This window comes from Sus scrofa, chromosome 1 (genome assembly GCF_054392235.1).
Source record: "Sus scrofa isolate SSC_HxYL_T2T_F1_AM1 chromosome 1, Sscrofa_HxYL_maternal_Yorkshire_Landrace_v2.0, whole genome shotgun sequence".
NCBI classification, from domain to species: domain Eukaryota; kingdom Metazoa; phylum Chordata; class Mammalia; order Artiodactyla; family Suidae; genus Sus; species Sus scrofa.
In genome coordinates this window covers 287,464,507-287,482,665 of record NC_139383.1, presented here as the reverse complement: position 1 = coordinate 287,482,665, position 18,159 = coordinate 287,464,507, and the positions used below count along the sequence as shown (strand labels likewise).

At 60.8% G+C, this 18,159-nt stretch overlaps 1 protein-coding gene across 3 annotated transcripts in view; it reads right to left on the bottom strand.

The window, feature by feature from the left end:
- The window catches only part of COL5A1 (collagen type V alpha 1 chain), a 150,672-nt gene that overhangs the window by 52,888 nt on the left and 79,625 nt on the right, over positions 1-18,159 (bottom strand). For all 3 annotated transcript variants that reach the window (XR_014836809.1, XM_085010628.1, NM_001014971.1), the window contains 12 exon segments: positions 17,474-17,530; positions 16,598-16,651; positions 16,208-16,261; positions 13,411-13,464; positions 12,130-12,183; positions 10,962-11,015; positions 8,922-8,966; positions 7,281-7,334; positions 6,304-6,348; positions 5,763-5,816; positions 5,478-5,522; positions 4,789-4,842 (listed from right to left, as the gene is read on the bottom strand). Coding sequence is in view for 2 of the 3 variants with exons in the window: in XM_085010628.1 (XP_084866754.1) it covers positions 4,789-4,842; positions 5,478-5,522; positions 5,763-5,816; positions 6,304-6,348; positions 7,281-7,334; positions 8,922-8,966; positions 10,962-11,015; positions 12,130-12,183; positions 13,411-13,464; positions 16,208-16,261; positions 16,598-16,651; positions 17,474-17,530 (624 nt within the window). In the remaining variant the exon portion in view is untranslated.

Sequence of the window (18,159 nt, the reverse complement as noted above, 5' to 3'; positions counted from 1 at the left end):
CTGGCTCAGCTGGAGCCCGCCCCCGAGGGCTCTGGGTGGGAACAGTGACCACAGGGGCATTTGCTCAAAGCCATCCCGTCAAACAAGGATAGTGAAGTGGGACCAGATGTCCGGCACCCCAGTGCACCCTAGGGCTTCAACCCCTCCCCCCCACCAGGTGACACAGATGGAGAGGGAAGCTGGGAACAGGGGAGACTACCCCCCCAACCCCAGCGATGCAGAGCTGAGGCCCAGGGGAACCGCTGGTGGCCCCTCGGTCCCTGCCCCGTCTACCCTGGCCCCCACCCATTCCGTTCTCAGGAACTTGAACATCTCCGACTCTCTGACCCGAGCTGGTCACTAGGTTCAAGCCTCTGAGTTCATGACCCAAACACAGATGGTAAAAACAGACACACAAGTGTTTTCCGTCTGGAAACACAGTCCTACGCCAGGGATTCCGGTAAGAGAGGCCTGGCAGGGCAGGGTACAGCCTGGCTCCATCGCGGGCCCGCTGTGTGACCCTGGGGAAGTCCACGCCCTCTCTGGGCCTCCTCGTTCTCGTGTGTGAAATGACAGGGTGGGCTGGCTGCTCCTTCAGCTCGACGGCTCTAAAGTTCTAGGGCTCTGCTTGTAAAGCACAGCGGCATATCCTGAAGACACAGAACTCCTCAATTCGGATAAATGACTTGTCTGTGTCTTTTTTTTTTTTTTTTTTTGTAGGGCCGCACCTGCAGTATATGGAAGTTCCCAGGCCAGGGGCTGAATCAGAGCTGAAGCTGCAGGGTGTACCCCACAGCCACAGCCACGCCAGATCCAAGCCGCATCTGTGACCTACACCACAGCTTGTGGCAACGCTGGATCCTTGACCCACCGAGTGAGGCCAGGGATCGAACCTGCATCCTCATGGCACTATGTCGGGTTCTTAACCCACTGAGCCACGCCGGGAACTCTGTGTGTGTTCTTTTTTATTTTCATTAGTCATGAACTGGATGTGATGCCACAGCAAACAGCCTATGGGGGTGGCCATGGGAGGGGAGCGCATAGAAATTCTTCTGCAGTGTGGGGTGCCCTCGGGGAGCCCTTGAGAACAATCAGGCACCAGGTAGGACCAGGCCTGCTGCCCGGGCCTGGAGGGGACACCCTGCCCGCCACCCGCCTTGCCAGAAGGAGGCTCTCAGCGCCAACATCGCATGCTGGCAGGGCTGCACCCAAACTGTGCCCAGGAGATCCTGCCTCAGGACGGCCAGAAGGGCAGGGGGAGAGGGGGGCTGCTCCCTCTGCCACTGGGCTCTCCATGGGCTATTTTTTAAAATTTATTTATTAATTGGCCAGACCCGTGGCCTGTGGACGTTCCCGGGCCAGGGATGGAACCTGCAGGACAGCAGTGACTATGCTGGATCCTTAACCCACTAAGCCACCAGGGATCTCCCAAGGGTGTTTTTGTTTTGTCTTTAATTTATTTTTCTCTTTAGGGCCACACTTGAGGCATGAGGAAGTTCCCAGGCTAAGGGTTGAATCGGAGCTGTAGCTGCCGGCCTACACCACAGCCACAGCGATGCAGGATCCGAGCTGCGTCTGTGACCTACAGCACAGCTCATGGCAACACCGGATCCTTAACCCACTGTGCCCAGGAGATCCACTAGGTGCTGGGTTCCTAACCTGCTGAGTTACACTGGGAACTCCCCTAGGGGCCTTTTTTAGTTCCCATCAAACCCAGAATTTTCTCTGCGGGAACTGCGGATGGGTGGCTGTGGGCGGCGAAGGCCGGACCCCAGGGACACACATGTGGGCAGACCCCCACCTCGGTCGTGGGGGAAGGGGAGCGGACCCCTCGGGGGGCCAAGTCCTCGCTTACAGGGTGGAGCTCTAGCGGGAATTCCTGACTGCAGCCTCTCGGAGGGGGTACGAAGAGCCACCAACTACAGCGATCGCTGGAGCTGGAGCTGAGGCCAAGCTTCTAGGGTGCCTTCTAAGCTGAATTTCCGGGATGAGAGCAGTTTTTTGGGGGGGACACAAAGCTCACTTCTTACAAACGTTTGAACAGAAAAAGGGCAGAACATAAACACAGCAGAGCCAGAACACCGGTTTCCAGCCAGGCCGTTTCTGCCCTCTCTCTCCTTGTCGGCAGTTCCCCAGCGTTCTGGAAACGTGCATCGTGGACATGTAATAAAGCCTAAGATACAGAGATTTGATGTGTTTCTGATTTAAAAAGTGATATACGTTCATTGAAGACAAATGGAAAAATAATAAAGCTTAAGTTATTTGCACTGGATATATTCTGATGAAAAAAGAAATAGACTTTGCCGGGGATCAGCAGGCACGTGGAAGAGAAAATTAAAGCCCTCATGACCTCCCCACGCGCAGCACCTGGGGCCGGGGGTGCGATGTTTGCTGCAGGTAATCTACTTTCCCGGCTCATTTGCATGCAAAACTGGCAGCATATGATGTATTTTTTAAATTACCATCATAACAGGAGCATCTTCTCCTGTTACGAAATGCACTGGAATTTGATTTTTCCCGGCTCCGTAATATTCCCACGAGCCGTGATTCATTAACCACATGACTTCGAGGCGTGCTTCCAGCCCCCCCAGGCGGCCGTGAAACCCCTTTCACATCTCGACGTCTTGAAATCAATCTTCCCTCCCTCCTTTCCTTCCTGCAGAACCTGGAGCATGTGGAGGTTCCCAGGCTCGGGGTCGGATCAGAGCTGCCACTGCCGGCCCGCACCACAGCCACAGCCACGCCGGACCCTTTAACCCACTGGGCGAGGCCAGGGATGGAACCCGCCTCCTCCCAGACACTATGCCGGGTCTTTAATCCACTGAGCCACACCCGAGCTCTGTCCTTTCTTTCTTAAGCCAAAACCCCAACCAACGGAAGAGGCAAAAGGAACAAGGCCTCTCTTTAAGGTCAGTCAACAAGGGTGCTGCCACTGGAGGGAAAGCGTTTTTAAATCCCGCTCCTCCTCCAGGGCCACCTACGACAAAAGGGCTCCGCTCCCCAGGCCTGCAGGGTCGATGTTTTGTCTTCCGCTTTAAGCATCTTCAGCGCTGACCCAGCACAGAAACACTCCCTTGGGGCTACCGCACACTCACATTTTAAAGTGTAGCAGGAGTTCCCACTGTGGCATGGTGGGTTAAGAAACTGAATGCAGCCACTCGGGTTCCGTCCCTGACCCCGGGTTCAATCCCAGTGCGGCAGGTTTAAGGATCCACCTTGCCGCACCTGTGGCTCCGATTCAATCCCTGGTCCAGGAGCTTCCATGTGCCACGGGCGCAGCAATAAATAAAATAAATAAATAACTAAGGTGTAATAGGAATTCCCTTTGTGGCTCAGCAGGGTGAGAAGCTGACCATCATCCATGAGGACCCGGGTTCAATCTCTGGTCTCCCTCAGTGGGTTAAGGATCTGGTGTTGCCGTGAGCTGTGGTGTAGGTTGCAGACGTGGTTCAGATCCCGTGTTGCTGTGGCTGTGGTGTAGGCTGGTGCAGCTCTGATTCAACCCCTGCTGGGAACCTCCACATGCGCGGGTGCAGCCCTAAGAAAGAAAGAAAGAAAGAAAGAGAGAGCGAGGGAAGTGTAACAGTTGGGGGAAGAGAAACGGAGTGTCTGTGGGAGACGGCCGCGCCATCTCCTCCCTGCAGTGCCCCGGCCTGGCCACTGCCACGAGCCACGGCCAGAAATGCTCTCTGTATGTTCAATATTGCAGAAGACACACAAACAGAAGCCTGGAAGGATGGACCTCTGCCTGCTGTCAGGGCTTAACCCGGGGGGATGGGACCAGAGCTGGTTTTCTTTCTGTGGTCATTTTATTTATCGTCCTAATTGTCCATAACAAGCTATGCTGTGAGTAGAAGATGCAATTAGGTATAAATGCAATTAAAAGGGGCGTCCAAGACATATTGCAAAATAGTCATCTCTGGCATCCGAGCCCCAGACGCCCGGGAGACGGAGCTTTCAAAGTTGTGCGGGCAGGAATGAGATGGGGAGCTGGTGGTTCAGGTAAAGATGGACCTTCGGGGACCTGCGATTCCCTGGCCCAGAGGATTCTCAGCCGTGAAAGCGGAGACGCGCGTGCCGCGCCCGTCCCCGACTCACGGACTCACGGTGCGTGTATCGGCCTGGTGCATTCTTTCATGGGGTTATCAAAACACCAAAGCAACCGTCTGAAATAATTGATGTGGCTAATCTCGTTTTCCGAAATAGGCTCTCTCTTCAGCATCAACTGGGTACACTAAAAATAACCAAGACACAAAAACCCCACCAGCGACCCACACCAATCGTGGCAGGTGGGCGCAGATAGGCTCATGCCCAGCGTTTGTCGCCTCCCCGCCCCTCCCTTCGCAGCTTGGCCACAGACTGGATTTGTCACTAACTCCCTCTTTCCAGGCGGCACCTACTTTGGCTCCACAGCCGCAGGCTCACACATCACGAGCCCGGTTAATCGCCACCCCCTCAGGGCGTGACGGCTAAAAATACACCGGGCGCTGGCGACACCCGTGATTGCGAGGAGCCCGGGCCGGGTGCTGATGAGGAAGCAGCAAACCTGATAAATAACTACCAGCCCTATTCACACAATCACCGCCTTTGGTGGAAACACGTCATGGAAAGCGTGTCCAAACCCAGTAATGACTGAGCAATCGCTGTGTAGACAGGCCCTTGCGGACAGGGGTGGACGAGGAGACGCGGGCCGTGTGCGTACGGCATCTGGAGAGCAAGGCAGGGTGGCTTGCCCTGGGTTTCTGGCCCCCACCCTGGGGGGACACAGGACAGGAGGCATGAAGGGGTGGGGGGGGCAGGGGCACTCACCGGGGGTCCGTCGGCGCCGGGCATTCCTGGGAGGCCTGGTTTACCCAGGGGACCCTGGAACAAACCAGACACACGTGAGCAGACGTGCTGGGGGCTCCCTCACTGCCCACCCTCTCCACGTGCCCCAAAGCTACTTTTCAACTGTTCTGCTCAAAAGTATCTGCTGAAAAGGACGCTCAGAGGCACCTGCTCCCGCTGGCTGCCAAGCTCCCAGGACCACAGACCTCTGCCCTTCGCTGCTCCCAGAGCCTGCAGGATCCGCTCTGGGAGCAGAATCACCCATCAAGTGAAGACGGGGGCGCGGCTCAAACAGCCCCCACCGGAAACCACCCCTTGGAGGAAACTGGGCTGGTCCCCACTGAGGGGCTGCGTGCCCTGGTCCCCAAGCCCTGCGAGGGCTCCAACTCCAGTTCTCTCCCCAGCACTGGGGGTGCCGGGGATAAATTCAGGGTTGCTAAATGCAGCAAAAATGAAAAGAAAACACCACCAAAAGGAGATGCCCAGTTAAATCTGGACTTCAGACAATCCGCAGAGTTCAAATTTAACCCAGCATCCTACGTCCGTTTTTCTTCCTGAATCTGGCAATTCAGTACAAAGCTGGAGAAGGCGGGCGGGGGAGGGAGGGAGGAGAAGGAGATGCACCCCAGGCAGGCAGGCAGGGGTGCCCCTCTGCCCCATCGGCCACCTACCTTTTCTCCCGGTGGACCGATGGCTCCCTGGGGGCCTGGGAGACCCTGGGAGGGAGAGAGTGAGGAGGAAGGGTCGGGGGACTGGTTGACTCAGAGCCCCTCCCTGCCCTCCACCCACCCTCCCAGACACTCTGCTGCGTCTTGGTGCCACCCCAGCTCTAGGGCACCTCCAGGAAGCAGGCCCTGCTGGGCTGACCAGCAGCACGGGCAGCACTCTGGCCACTCTGGCCCCGGGCACCGCAGACCCGCCCCTCCCGCTGCCCAGGAATCTGCCCGCTCACTCACCTGGGCACCTGGATTACCCTGCTGTCCGGGGGGACCGGGCTCTCCCTGGGGTCCCTGAAGGAAACACAAGCAAGACACTGAAGAGAGGTCTGGATGGGGCTGAAGTCAGCTCTGATGCCCAGGCGGGGAGGCCGGAGCCCTGGGGGAGGCCAGGGAGCCAGGCCCGGGGCCTCCAGGCAAGGAGCGTGTGCTTACAGTCAGAAGGCACAGCAGGCCGCTGCCCGGGCACTCCCAGAAAATAATTCATTTGGCAGAAAATTCCCAAATCGCCAGGCCAACTAAAGTCTCCCAGGCCCTTGAAATAGACCCAGCCCATGAGAACTCTTGGTGGACACTGTCACCGCACGTGCCCACTGCCAGCTGGCCAGGCACAGTGAGAAAGCACCCCCCCCATGTGGTCAGGCTCTGGACAGAGCGAGCACCAGCCACAGGACCTCAGCCCTCGCTGCCCCGATGGAGGCCTGCACCTCGCCCCCCCGTCACGACCCCCTGCGGTTTGGGTGTACGGATCCCCTCCTCTGCCGCGGGACCCCCGACTCACCACGTTGCCTTTCGGGCCTGGCTGGCCATCCGTTCCCGTCACACCCTGGACGACAGTGAAATGAAAGGGACTGAGAATTCACAAAGCTCAACAGAAAACGCCGCTCGACGCGGCCTGAGCCCTGGCCGCCGCCTGGCGGAGGACGGCACGGCCCCTGGGAATGCGAGAAAGTCGGACCCCAAAGAATCCCTAGATCGGCTCGGGGTTAACGGGGCTGCCAGGCCCCAGCATCCTGTGCACAGCCCCGCGTTCTCAGAAAGCAGGGCGAGGGGCTGGCCCTGGGGAAGCCACTCCCGCTACTGCCCCCCAACAGAGCCCCGCCAGAAAGACCTCCGCCAGAAACACGGGCTTCTGCCTCCTTCCAGGATGTTCCAAGATGCCGCTGGAGGCGGGCAGTGCTTTCCAGGGAGGAGCCGGGCGTCCTGGTTACCGTTCAGGACAGCACAGGCCGTGTGCGGGAAAGGGACAAAGCCAGTGGCAGCAGAAGTGCAAGGCCAGGAGTTCCCGCTGTGGCTCAGGGACTAATGAATCTGACTAGGAACCATGAAGTTGTGGGTTCGATCCCTGGCCTTGCTCGGTGGGTTAAGGATCCGGCATTGCCGTGAGCTGTGGTGTAGGTCGCAGACGTGGCTTGGATCTGGTGTTGCTGTGGCTCTGGTGTAGGCCGGCAGCTACAGCTCCGATTAGACCCCTAGCCTGGGAACCTCCATATGCCACAGGAGCGGCCCAAGAAATGGCAAAAAAAAAAAAAAAGGAAGTACAAGACCAGCTGGCCTCTGTGCCTCCACCTGCCAGCCCACACCTGCCGAGGCCTTCCTCCCGTGGACGAGCATCAGGGCCCTGTGGGCACCTCGCGCCAGCCCCGGGCGGCGTGCACAGGGTCAGAGTGGTGAGCTGCCCCCAGGCCCGAGTGGGCCACAAGCTGGGCAATGGGGTCTCGAGGGCAGAGAAGGGACAGACACACACAAAGCACTTACAGGAGGTCCTGGAGGGCCCGGGGGCCCCTTCGGCCCCAGCAGACCACGCGGCCCCTGCAAGCGGAAAGAGCAAGGTGGGTTCAGACCCCGCCAGGAATCCCAGCGCCCCGCCCCCGGCCCCCCTCTTCCCGGAGCCTCTGTGCTGAGAGGCAGGTCTCCCAGGGACGTGACCAACACCCCCTCTTCCTTGCTCCAGAGCCTCACTAACCCCCACCCCAGCTCTACCTGGGCCCTGAGAACCAGAGGCAGGAGCACCTCGGATTGATAGGGGCTGGGGAAAGGGGAGTCCTACAAGGTGACAGATGGACACAAAACCCCTCCAGCGGAGGCCACGGTCAGGGTTACACGCTGCTGCATGGGGAGTGTCCAGGCTCGTTAGCAGCTCCCGCCCGAGTCCCTCCGTGCACCACAGCCCGAGGATGGGGGGGCGGGGGGAGCACAGGCAGGAGGTTCCAGGGCTCTGACGGGAACCTGGTGACGACAGGCTCGCGAAGAAGCCAGGAGCCCAGGTCTCCTCCGGGATGGCCACTTGGCCAAGGGCTCAGCACCCCCTCCCTGGCTGGAAGGGGCACCACCCCAGGCGCAAGGGGAGGGGACACAGCCCCAAGGCAGCCCTGCCCCGAGGACAGGTCACAAGAATTGAAAGGTGACACCGCGGGCATTATTGGCCACCGAGCCTGCATCCTGGCCGCCCCACCTTCCCCCAGGCCGGGGCGCTCTGGAGCCTGTCGCCCAGGCAGAGAGACTCCAGTGCCCCTAATTTTGATGGAAGCTTTTCAGATGCAGCAGAAGAGAAGCCCTCCCCACGGACAGTGCCACTTCAGGGACCCCTTCGTCACTTTACACCTGGTCACACCAGTGTCTTTTGGAAGCTAACAACCGAGACGCCATCACCTAGACGCCCACTAAGAGGAGGGCTGTGTTGAGGAATTCTCCTTAGTGGCTCAGCAGACACCCAGGGTCCAATTCAGTCCCGAGCGAGCGGAGCACACGCCCAGCCCGGGCTCTCCCCCCGCAGCGTCTGCAATATTTCTCCACAATTAACATCTCCGGCGCATGTGGCCGCGTGGATGTGGAGAGGAAAACGAGATGTTTGAAAGTAACAGTAAGTGAAACGCAATTAAGGTTCTTCTGTCACTGAGCAAATCGGCTCTGGCCTTCGAGAGAAGTCAGTTTGGGGAAAAGAGCTTTGCGACGCCCAGGCAGGGGCGCGCTCCTGGAGGACCCCACGCAGTCTCGGAGTGTGGCAGCTCTGTGACTGCCTCCGGACGCCCACCAGGATGGACCGGAACACCCACCAACACAGACCTGAACCCGCACCATCATGGACCCTGAACACCCACCAGGATGGACCCTAGACACCTACCATCATGGACCCTGGAATCCCACCATGTCTGCACCCTGGAGTCCCAACCACAGCCCTCAGGGGCCTGGCCACCCCCTTCCCCTGGCAAAGGCGAAGCCTGAGTCCCTAGAGTTGTGCCGCCCCCCTCCCCAGGTTCTCCTCCACGCCTCCCCCAGGAGGCCCCAGGTGTGTCGGTCTCAAAGCTGAGCCCTCTCTAATCTACGCTCTGAGTTAATCCCCAGTTCTGGCGAGCGCATGAAGGAGGCGACAGAATCCCCCACAGTTAGCAGACTTACGGGCTCCCCGGGCAGCCCCCTGGGCCCGACTTCTCCATCGTCGCCCTGTGGGGGAGGAAAGAGGCATGATTTTAGGGACAAGCCATGAAGCCTGGACACCAGGGACACAATCTTCCCTCCTCTGTGCAGGGCTCTCTGGCCTGGGGCTGCTTCCACATAGGCCAGACCCTGTGCCAGCAGGGAAGCCCGGAATGCCCCCACTCCCAGAGGCTGCAGGTAAAAGGTGACACCTGGGGCTCTGGCACACTCTTCTCAGGAGCTCAGAAACCACAGCCCCAGTGAAGGGGAAGCTGGGCAGGAAGAACCACTGGTTACCTGCTGGGCAAAGGTAGAGATGAGAGATGGCACAACAGAAACTAGACAGAGAAAGATGATGGATGGATGGATGGATGGATGGATGACAGAAGGATAAATGATAGATGATAGATGGACAGATGGATCGACGGATGGATAGATGGATAGAGAGATAAATAGATGATGGATGAGAGATGGATGGATGGGTGGATAGATGGATGGACAGATTGGGCAGATGATAAATGGACAGATGGATGATGGATGGATAGATGGGTGGGGGTGGACAGATAGATACAAAGATGGTGGGTGGACACATGGATGATACACCGACGATCTATGGATGGATGGATGAGTGGATGGATGAAGACAAAGACGGTGGACGGGTGGCTACATAGAAGACAGACAGATGGGTAGACAGGTGATCAATGGATGGCTAGATAAACAGATGGATGGCTAAACCAGTAGAGACAGATGACGGGCGGAAGAATGGATGATGGAAGGTTCGACGTACAGATGGATGACGGCAGACGTCTAGATAGATAATACATGGATGGATGGCTGCGTGGATGGACGGGTGTTAGATGAGTGAGTGGGTGGACAGACAGACAGATAGACGGGGGTAGGTGAATGACGGAAACTGGGGTAGGGAGGGATTCCGGGAGAACCGCTGGAAGCCCCGGACAACCCCAAAGGCCCTAAACACAGCCGGGGGAGCAAAGCAAGAGGAGACTTTTCCTCCTGGCTCTAGGAGGAGATGCTGCCCTGGCCTGACTGGTTCACAACCAGGAGCTGCCCGGCAGCTCTCTGCGTCTTCCACCCAGGCGCTGCCCCTGCCCTCCTCCACCGCACACGCAGGCACGCTCAGAGCTACACGTGTGCGTGCACCATGACTGCCTGCGCGCACGCAGGAGCCCGCACGCGTTCACGCTCACACTCACACCCACCCACTCACGAGGCACGTGCACACACACAGCCCTGCACAGGGCACATACTCACACACACACACGGGGCAGAATTCCAGAAGCAGGGACATTTGGAGGACCCCCCCCATCCTACAGTGGACGGCGCTGCAGCCCAGACAGGAGCCGGTGCCCTGACCACAGCAGCGCGAGAGCTGTCAGCAGCGGCCTGGTCCTCCTCCCAGGCCCCAGGGCTTCTAAAGCGTTCCCTCTCACCTGAAGAAACCCCCCCGAGTGGCTGGGGCAGAGGGAGGGGGGCTTAAACACCCACAACCCGGGATAGCTGTGCTGTAATCTCAAGGCCAGGCCTCGCCTGCAGCCCCCCTGCCCTAAGGACGCCCCTGACAAAACGGGGACTCGGGGCCGAGCCTGCCTGAGCGTCCACGCCAGCCCAGGCCTCGGATGGCTGTGCCCCTCCCCGCTCCGACCACACACTCCTGTCTCTTTGTCCCCCGCTCCAGAGCCAAGGACAGGCATCTTCTGGGTCCTCTCCATCTCGCCCTCTGCCCAGTTCCCAAGCTGTGCCCCTCGCTGTGCCCGCCTGCTCCTCCCGCACACCCAGAGCTCATCGGCTGGGCCATCTTTCCTGCGTGGCCTGGGCACCTGTCTCTTCCTGAGACCCGCCACGTCGGCAGGGTGGAGGCCTGCAGTCTCTTCTCTGGAGGTCAGCCCTGCGCTGCCCACCCCCGGACCCCCCACGCAGGCCTCATCACTGCCGGGACATCTTGCACAGTTTTTACCAAGGAGACAGGCAGCAGACGCGGCCGTCACGCAGCGGGATACGTACCCTTTCTCCGTCGTCCCCGGGAGGCCCCGGGGGGCCGGAAGGACCAGGGTCACCCTAAGGGGCCAAGCGGAGTCAGATTAGACACCCGGGCTGTCTCCAGCCCCCCCTCCTGTTCTTCTCCGCTTCCGAGACTGAAAATCCCACCCCCACCCCACGACTTTCCCAGAGTCACAGAGGACCCCTGGGAGGCAGTGCCAGCGGGGCGACCGGGCACTGCCGGCTGTCGGACTCTCACTGGGGACTTGGTGTCCTGGAGGCGGGTTTGCTAGACCCTCGCCCAGGACAGCGGGCGCCCCGGGACACAGAGGCGGGGTCCGGGCTCAGGGAGCGCTGAGAGCACCACTGCCCTGGGCTGTGAGGGTCCACCTCCCGCCCTGCAGCCGGCCTCGCACACCGTTGGCGCTCAATACGTGCTCATCAGTCAGCCTGGCAGACTGGCCCTGAGCAGTGCCCACCTTCACTCCGCCTCCCACATGAGCACTGGGCGAAATCACAACGGCCAAGTCTCAGGGCATCTGGACGTGACGGGGGACCCTCACGACAAGACCAACAGCGTGTGTGTGTGTGCGTGGATGTGTGCATGGACACACACGTGTGCCTGCGTGTCCAGGATGTGCCGGAACACGAGAGCGGCGTCATCTTTGCCAAAGAACATGGGAAAGGGAGGAAACGCCCGAGGAGCTGCCAAGAGCATCAGGCGGCGACGCCTCGAAGCGGGCGAGGAAACGGGCAGCCCCCGCAGCGCACACCCCGGCCGCATCCACGGGACGGCCTTTGGGACCGTCCGCCTCCTAGAGCTGCCCTTTAACGGGGCGAAGTGCCCTTGGCCGCTCCCGCAAGGGCAGCCCATGGGCCTCCTGCAGGTGTGCTAGGTCCGTACCAACACTTCCCAGGAGGGCACCTCCCTCCCGCCTCGTCCCTGCAGGACCCCCGCCGGCTCTTTGGCCATGGGCCGCAGAGAGAAATCCGCTCCCCTTGGTCTGACCCTCCATCCCCAGAGACGGCACGCCCGCGTCCACCTCCACGCCCCCACGGCCATGAGGCTCGTCTGGGGACCCTCTGGAATTGAGGGCCCACCCCCAGAAGCCTAAGGCTTCCCCGGGAGCCCTCCTGAGAAACGCTGCCCACCAGGACCCCTCCCCGCGCCTCCCGGACAGGAACCACTTACCCGGTGGCCCTTCTCTCCCGGTAGTCCAGCCAGGCCATCGAAGCCGCGGTCACCCTGCAAGGACAGAGGGCAGCTCAGCCCAAGCAGCACACAGCCCCCCACCCAGGTGCCCACCTCTGGATGGCATCAGTGTCCCAGGAACCCGGAGGTGCCATGGGCTGCCCCTCGCCACTCGCCCACAGCCCGGGGTCTGTACCCCTGTCTCCCTCCCCCAAACACCACAGAGGCTGCAGACAGAGACCTGGCTTCTATCCCGGAACCAGACAGTGGGCGGTCCTGAGACCCCAGTGTTTGGGGTGAGGCTGCAAAGCCAGCATGTGTGTGTGTGTCTGTGTGTGTGTGTGCGCGCACCGCACCTGCTGTCTGCTCCCTATCACGACACCCTTGGGGTCCAGAGCGATACCTGCCGCCCGCACACGGCAGGTGAGCTGCCCATCTGGCGGATGGCTCAGCACTGCCACCGGCCCGAGGGCCCCCCAGCTCCCTGCCAGCCTCCCTTCCGCCACCCAGGCTGCCTCCTGGAGCCCAGCTCCCTGCCTCGTGGGTGTTACAGGCCATGTTGAGGCTCCAACACTTTTGTTGTTGAAAAGACGCTAATCTACCCAGACAGATTCAGGAACTTTCTCCTCTATTGGCGCGGGACCCTGAAGACCAAAGCCTCTCGTTAGCTCAGGACGCCGTTACGGGGGGCAGGGTTTGGGGACCCCTGCCCTGCTCCCCCTCCAGAGAAAAACAGCTGCTGTCCCCAGTGTGGAGTCCTCGCTGGAGAGAACTGACACCTCCCCGAGCGCCTTGCACGGCCTTGGACAAACTCTGCCCGAGCAGAGCAGGAAGGGTGGAAGACGGGGCCAGTTCCATCCCAACGTCGGGGACCAAGGGATGAGGCCCCCAACCCCGGCAGCCAGGAAGCAGCGGGGTTCCCCTGGGCTCCAGCAGGGGCAGCCCGGGGCGGATTTTCTCCACGCCCGCCCTGATCTCTGCACTCACCCGTCAGCCCTGTCTGCTCGCTCCCGTCAACTCCAGGGAGCTCAAACATCCCCCACAGGGGCAAGAGGACTTGCTGCCCATGGACTTGGGAGTGGCTCTTGAAAGTCGCCCCGCCAACCCCTGTCTTCAGGTCAAGATGCCAGGGGGACTGACCCAAGCTGACCCTGCCTCCCCCCAGGTCCTACCCCGGGGGCCAGCATCTACCTGCATCTGTCAAATAACCCTGTGTGGACAACGGACGACAGTGAAGATGCTGACGCGGCCACCAGGAGGTGGTGGGTCAGTGTCGCCTACCTTGGGGCCGGTCTGTCCGGGCATCCCCCTGGCTCCGTCGCTGCCAGCGCGGCCCTGGAACGGAGGGGCAGGCTGTCAGTGCAGAGCAGTGGCCGGCTCCCCCAGCGGTGGCTTCCTGAGATGCCAGGCAAGGAGTCCGCGGCCCCGGAGGCCAGGCCGACCTGGCGGACCCAGACCCGGAGCCTGGGGCTCAATTCGCCTCACGTGAGGTTCTGGTCTTTTCCGCCTCGCCGCCCGGAACCGCACCGCAGGGCTAACGCACTGCCCCCGACGCCGCGTTTGGAGGTGAGGGTGCGGAGTCGTGAGACGGTGGTGGAGGGTGACCGACGGGCTGTGTGGGTCTGTGGGACCCGCTTTGGGATGCAGGGGAGAGCCTGCCCCTGACGTCAGCGTGTGGTCCGTCCACCAGCTGGACATTCAGGGACAGCCCGGCCCAGAGAACAGAAGGGCGAGAGAAAGCACCCGACTGACAGGGGAGGAAGCGGAGGCCCAGAGGGTGGCCTGGCTCACGGAGGCCACACGGCCGCCCCCAGGCAGGGTCTCGACAGTAAGCACGCCCCTCCGTGCCCGAGGGCCACTCCGTGGTCACTCTTTCCAGCCACAGAGGCCAGCCTGTCATCCCCACCTGGGGCTGAAGGAAGGGCCTGGACCAGCCAGGGTCCCCAGTAAAGACGCCCAGCCAGCACAGAGAGGCCGCCAGGCGTGAGGCCACCCAGACGGGACAGGGACCGGGACAGGTGCAAACTTGTACGTCAGGCAGCTGCATGTGAAGCCCCGGCCCAGATCCACAGCAGCTCTGCCACAGGCACCTGAGCAGAGGCCCCCTGGGCACCAGGTGCGCCGACGGGCAGGGAGGCCCCGTATATAACCAGGAAGAGGCGAGGGTCCAGGAGGGCCCCCGGCGGACGGCCCGCGCCCCAGGTGAAAGGTCACGAGGTGCAGCCAAGGATGAAGGCATCTCAGGAAAGGCGCCCAGGCAAGGCAGCTCCAGGCCAAGTGCAGACACGACCCTGAGAGCACAGGGCCAAGGGGGAGCTCCCCCGACTTCCATGCACTTCCAGAAATCACGGGGACTTGGTCAGAAAAGATGACAAAGACTGCACAGCAGGACACGCTGAGCACACGGCCAGAGGCTCCTCATGGCCGCTGGACCCAGAACTAAAGACCAGCCCCCGCCCCCCGCCCCGAGCCCCTCACGCCGTCCCGTCCTCTCCAGCCGCCTGCCGGGGTCCGCAGCCCTGGCACGGGTCTCTGCCCCCAGTCACGTTACAAACATCCCCCCCCATGGCTCCCCATTTTCACCTCCTGCCTGAGAAACTGTTTCCAGGGAAACTTGACGAGACGTATTTACAGAGATACCAAAAAACCCTCAGCAGCTGTCTAGCACAGGGAACGCTACCCAGTATTCTGGGATGAGCTATGTGGGAAAAAGAAAAAACATGGAAAGAATCCGAAAGAGAATGGACGTGGGAGTGTGTACATCTGAATCTCTTCGCTGTGCAGCAGAGACAATCACGACCTTGTAATCAACTGCACTTCAGTAAAACTAAAAAATGAAAAAAGCTCAAGGCAATAAAACCGTCTTCAGAACCGGATGCTAGATAAACCGCCTGCCTCCCGAGAACCACTGAATTCCAGCCCTGTCAGGATGTTCCAGTGGCCCCTCTGCCTTGTCCCTGGGTGGGGCTCCTCCACCATCTGCGAACTGGCGCCTCGGGGGGCTGCATGAGACAGCCATGCCTGACGGTGGCTCGCTCCGCCACGTCCCTCTTAACTACGACTGACTCTGGGATGGAGGCCGTGTTCACCACCGAGGCATTGCTCGCTTTGGTCTCATATACACTCAGCTAGAGCGGGAACAGGCAGCTAAGTGGCCACTTCCCCTGGTAGAGGGTCATGTCAGCTGAAAGGCAACATATAAAGAAAAAGGTTTTTTTTCACTCAGTAGAAACATTTCTGTGTTGAAAAGAGCCACTTGCTAGAGCCTAATGTGGGTTAATGAGGATTTCCCGAGTTCGTCTGGCTGGGATTCATTACTTTATATTGGGTTATAAATGCACGCCCTCGGTCAGCGGCCACAGTCATTCGGAAGCAGCCCGGTTCCACCCGCTGGAACTGCACCCCAAGCCAAGAAGCCAGGAGGCCAGACACACAGGTGAGGTGCCGGCGGTGTTGGGGAGAAGGGGTGCCGAGCGGCCGCCAGGCCGTGTCCTCCAAAGCGAAGCCATTTCTAGAGACACGAGGCCGTCCCAGATAAATGGGGGCCACGGATAATTTCACCTCCGCACGTGTGCTCTCAGGGGCCCGGGACATTGCTTTAATTAAAAATGTTTGTTAGAAACAGATTCACAGACAGGACAGACTCGTGGTTGCCAAGGGGTGGGGGGGGGATTGGGAGTTTGGGCTCAGATGCAAAGGATGGACAAACACCAAGGTCCTGCCGGACACAGCACAGGGGACTACATTTGATATCCTGGGATAAAGCATCATGGAAAAGCATACGATGAAGAAGATACAGGTTCAGCTGAGTCACTTTGCTACACTTCAATATAACGTTTTACAACGTGTTTAAAATTAAAAAAAAAATTTTTTTAAACTAGGTTCCCTTGCTGGGGACAGGAGCGGGGGGTGGGGTCCCTGTATCCGCCCCTCAGAAAGGGACCAGCCAGCCTTGGAGGCAGATGCACCCCGTGAAGGGAGGGGAGCCCGGCCTGCAGGACGCAGTGTTCAGGGCAAACGCGCTGCAGATGCCTGCCCATCGCGGCCCAGCCGCTGTCACCGCCCCCCAAACACTCACCCTTCTTCCAGGCTTTCCTGCCGGGCCGGGCGGGCCCTGCACCCCTCGGGGACCCTGTCCAGAAACAGAGGGCAAAGGTCAGGAGTAAATCTGCATTTTTCAGAAGAAAAAGCAAAGCCTTGTCCCCGTGCTTGTCCACCAGGCCCACAGCTGCCATCCCTGCTGCCAGCACGTGGGCAACTCCGGGACAGGACACAGGGCCGGCTGCCCCAAGGGATGGCAGGGACGGAAACAGCCAGCCCGTTCCTGCCGCCACAGACACGGCCGAGACTCCACACCCGCTGTGCCCTGCGCCCCGGCAGCTCCCACCGACGTCCCGGGGAAACGCAGCGTCTGGGCCCCTCCCGCCTTCCGCGGTGCCCTTAGAGAGAAAGGCGAGGTGGCACGTACCTGAGGCCCCATGTCTCCCGGCTCGCCCTTCAGACCTCCGCTCCCAGGAGGGCCCTGGGGAGACACGTCTGGTTAGTGGATGCCGCGCGGTACCGGCTGCAGGGGTGGCGGGAGGGCTGGGGGGGCGGAAAGGACACAGGACCGCCCCGGGCAGGGCCCCCTGTGGGCCGGCAGACGGAGCCCGAGGGACAGGCAGGACCACCTCCAGGTCCGCATCTGTTGCCGGTTTGAGGGAGACCCTGGACCACGGCCTGCGCGAGGCCGGGAGCTCAGACGGGGCTCCTCTCCAGGATGAACTGGGCCCCGTCTATCACAGCCCAGGGCCACCCGTGGACACCCTCGCCTATCACAGGGCAAGCTCCCCAGACGTGGTGACCGCCCTGCACCAGCCAACGGGGCGAGGAGCAGACGCAGACCGGGGGCCAGGCCCACCCTCCGGGCACACGGGTGTGTGCTTCAATCCTCCGGCTCCTTGCAAACCGTAGGGGCTGCACGCCTGGCCTGGTTGCCACCACACCTCCTGCCCCCTGGCCAGGTGTGCCTGGGGCACGCTGTTCACCATTCCTGCAGCAGGGGTCCGGGGGGCGGGGCGCCTAGGGTCAGAGTCTGCCCCCCACTGAGGCAGTCTTGACTAACTAGAGACGACAATGACAGCCTCCAGAGAGAGAACCTTGGAGCCCCCGGGGTCAGAGTGCAAGTGTGAGGGCTCCTAGCCCCGCCCCCACTGCAGGCCCCGCCCCCCGGGTCCTCCCCACCCACCCGAGAGCAGGGATGGCAGCTTAAACTGCCCGCTGACCGGGTGAGCCCGGAGCCTAACAGGCAGGGGATGGCGAGAGGCAGCCCCCAGCCCCCCCCCAGCCCCCCAGGATGACTTACCATGGGGCCAGGTCTCCCAGTAAGACCCATGGGGCCGGCCGGCCCCCTCAACGCCAGCTGCAAGAAAAAGGGGGACCCGCTGAGAAACGGCTGGTTCTCCTCCATCCTAAGCGGGAAGGGGGCGACGGGAGAAGCGGGGCCGCGGACAGGAGCCTCTGGGGAGAAGGGCACAGGGGCGCCAGGCCCACCCCCTCCGCTCCTCTGGGGATCCCGGCACCAACCACGAGAGGGACGAAAGGGACGCAGAGGCGGAAGCCAGGTCATGCTCACCCCCCGCTTTGCGGCGGGCGCTCCACCCGCCTGCGTGTTCACGGCCCGAAGAGGCAACCGTGGAGCCCCAGTCCCCGAGGCCCCACCTGGACACGTGCCCAGGCCACTCCCAGCTGCCCTGCACGATTCAACCTGCTTTTTTCTTTCTTTTTTTTTTTTTTTTTTGATGGCCACACCCGAGGCATAGGGAAGTTCCCAGGCTAGGGGTCGAATCGGAGCTGCAGCTGCCGGCCTCCACCACAGCCACAGCAGCATAAGATCCGAGCCACATCTGCAACCTACATCACAGCTCACAGCAATGCTGGATCCTTAAGCCACTGAGCGAGGCCAGGGATTGAACCCATATCCTCATGGACACTATGTCGGGTTCTTAACCCACTGAGCCGCAATGGGAACTCCAACCTGCTTCTCACAGG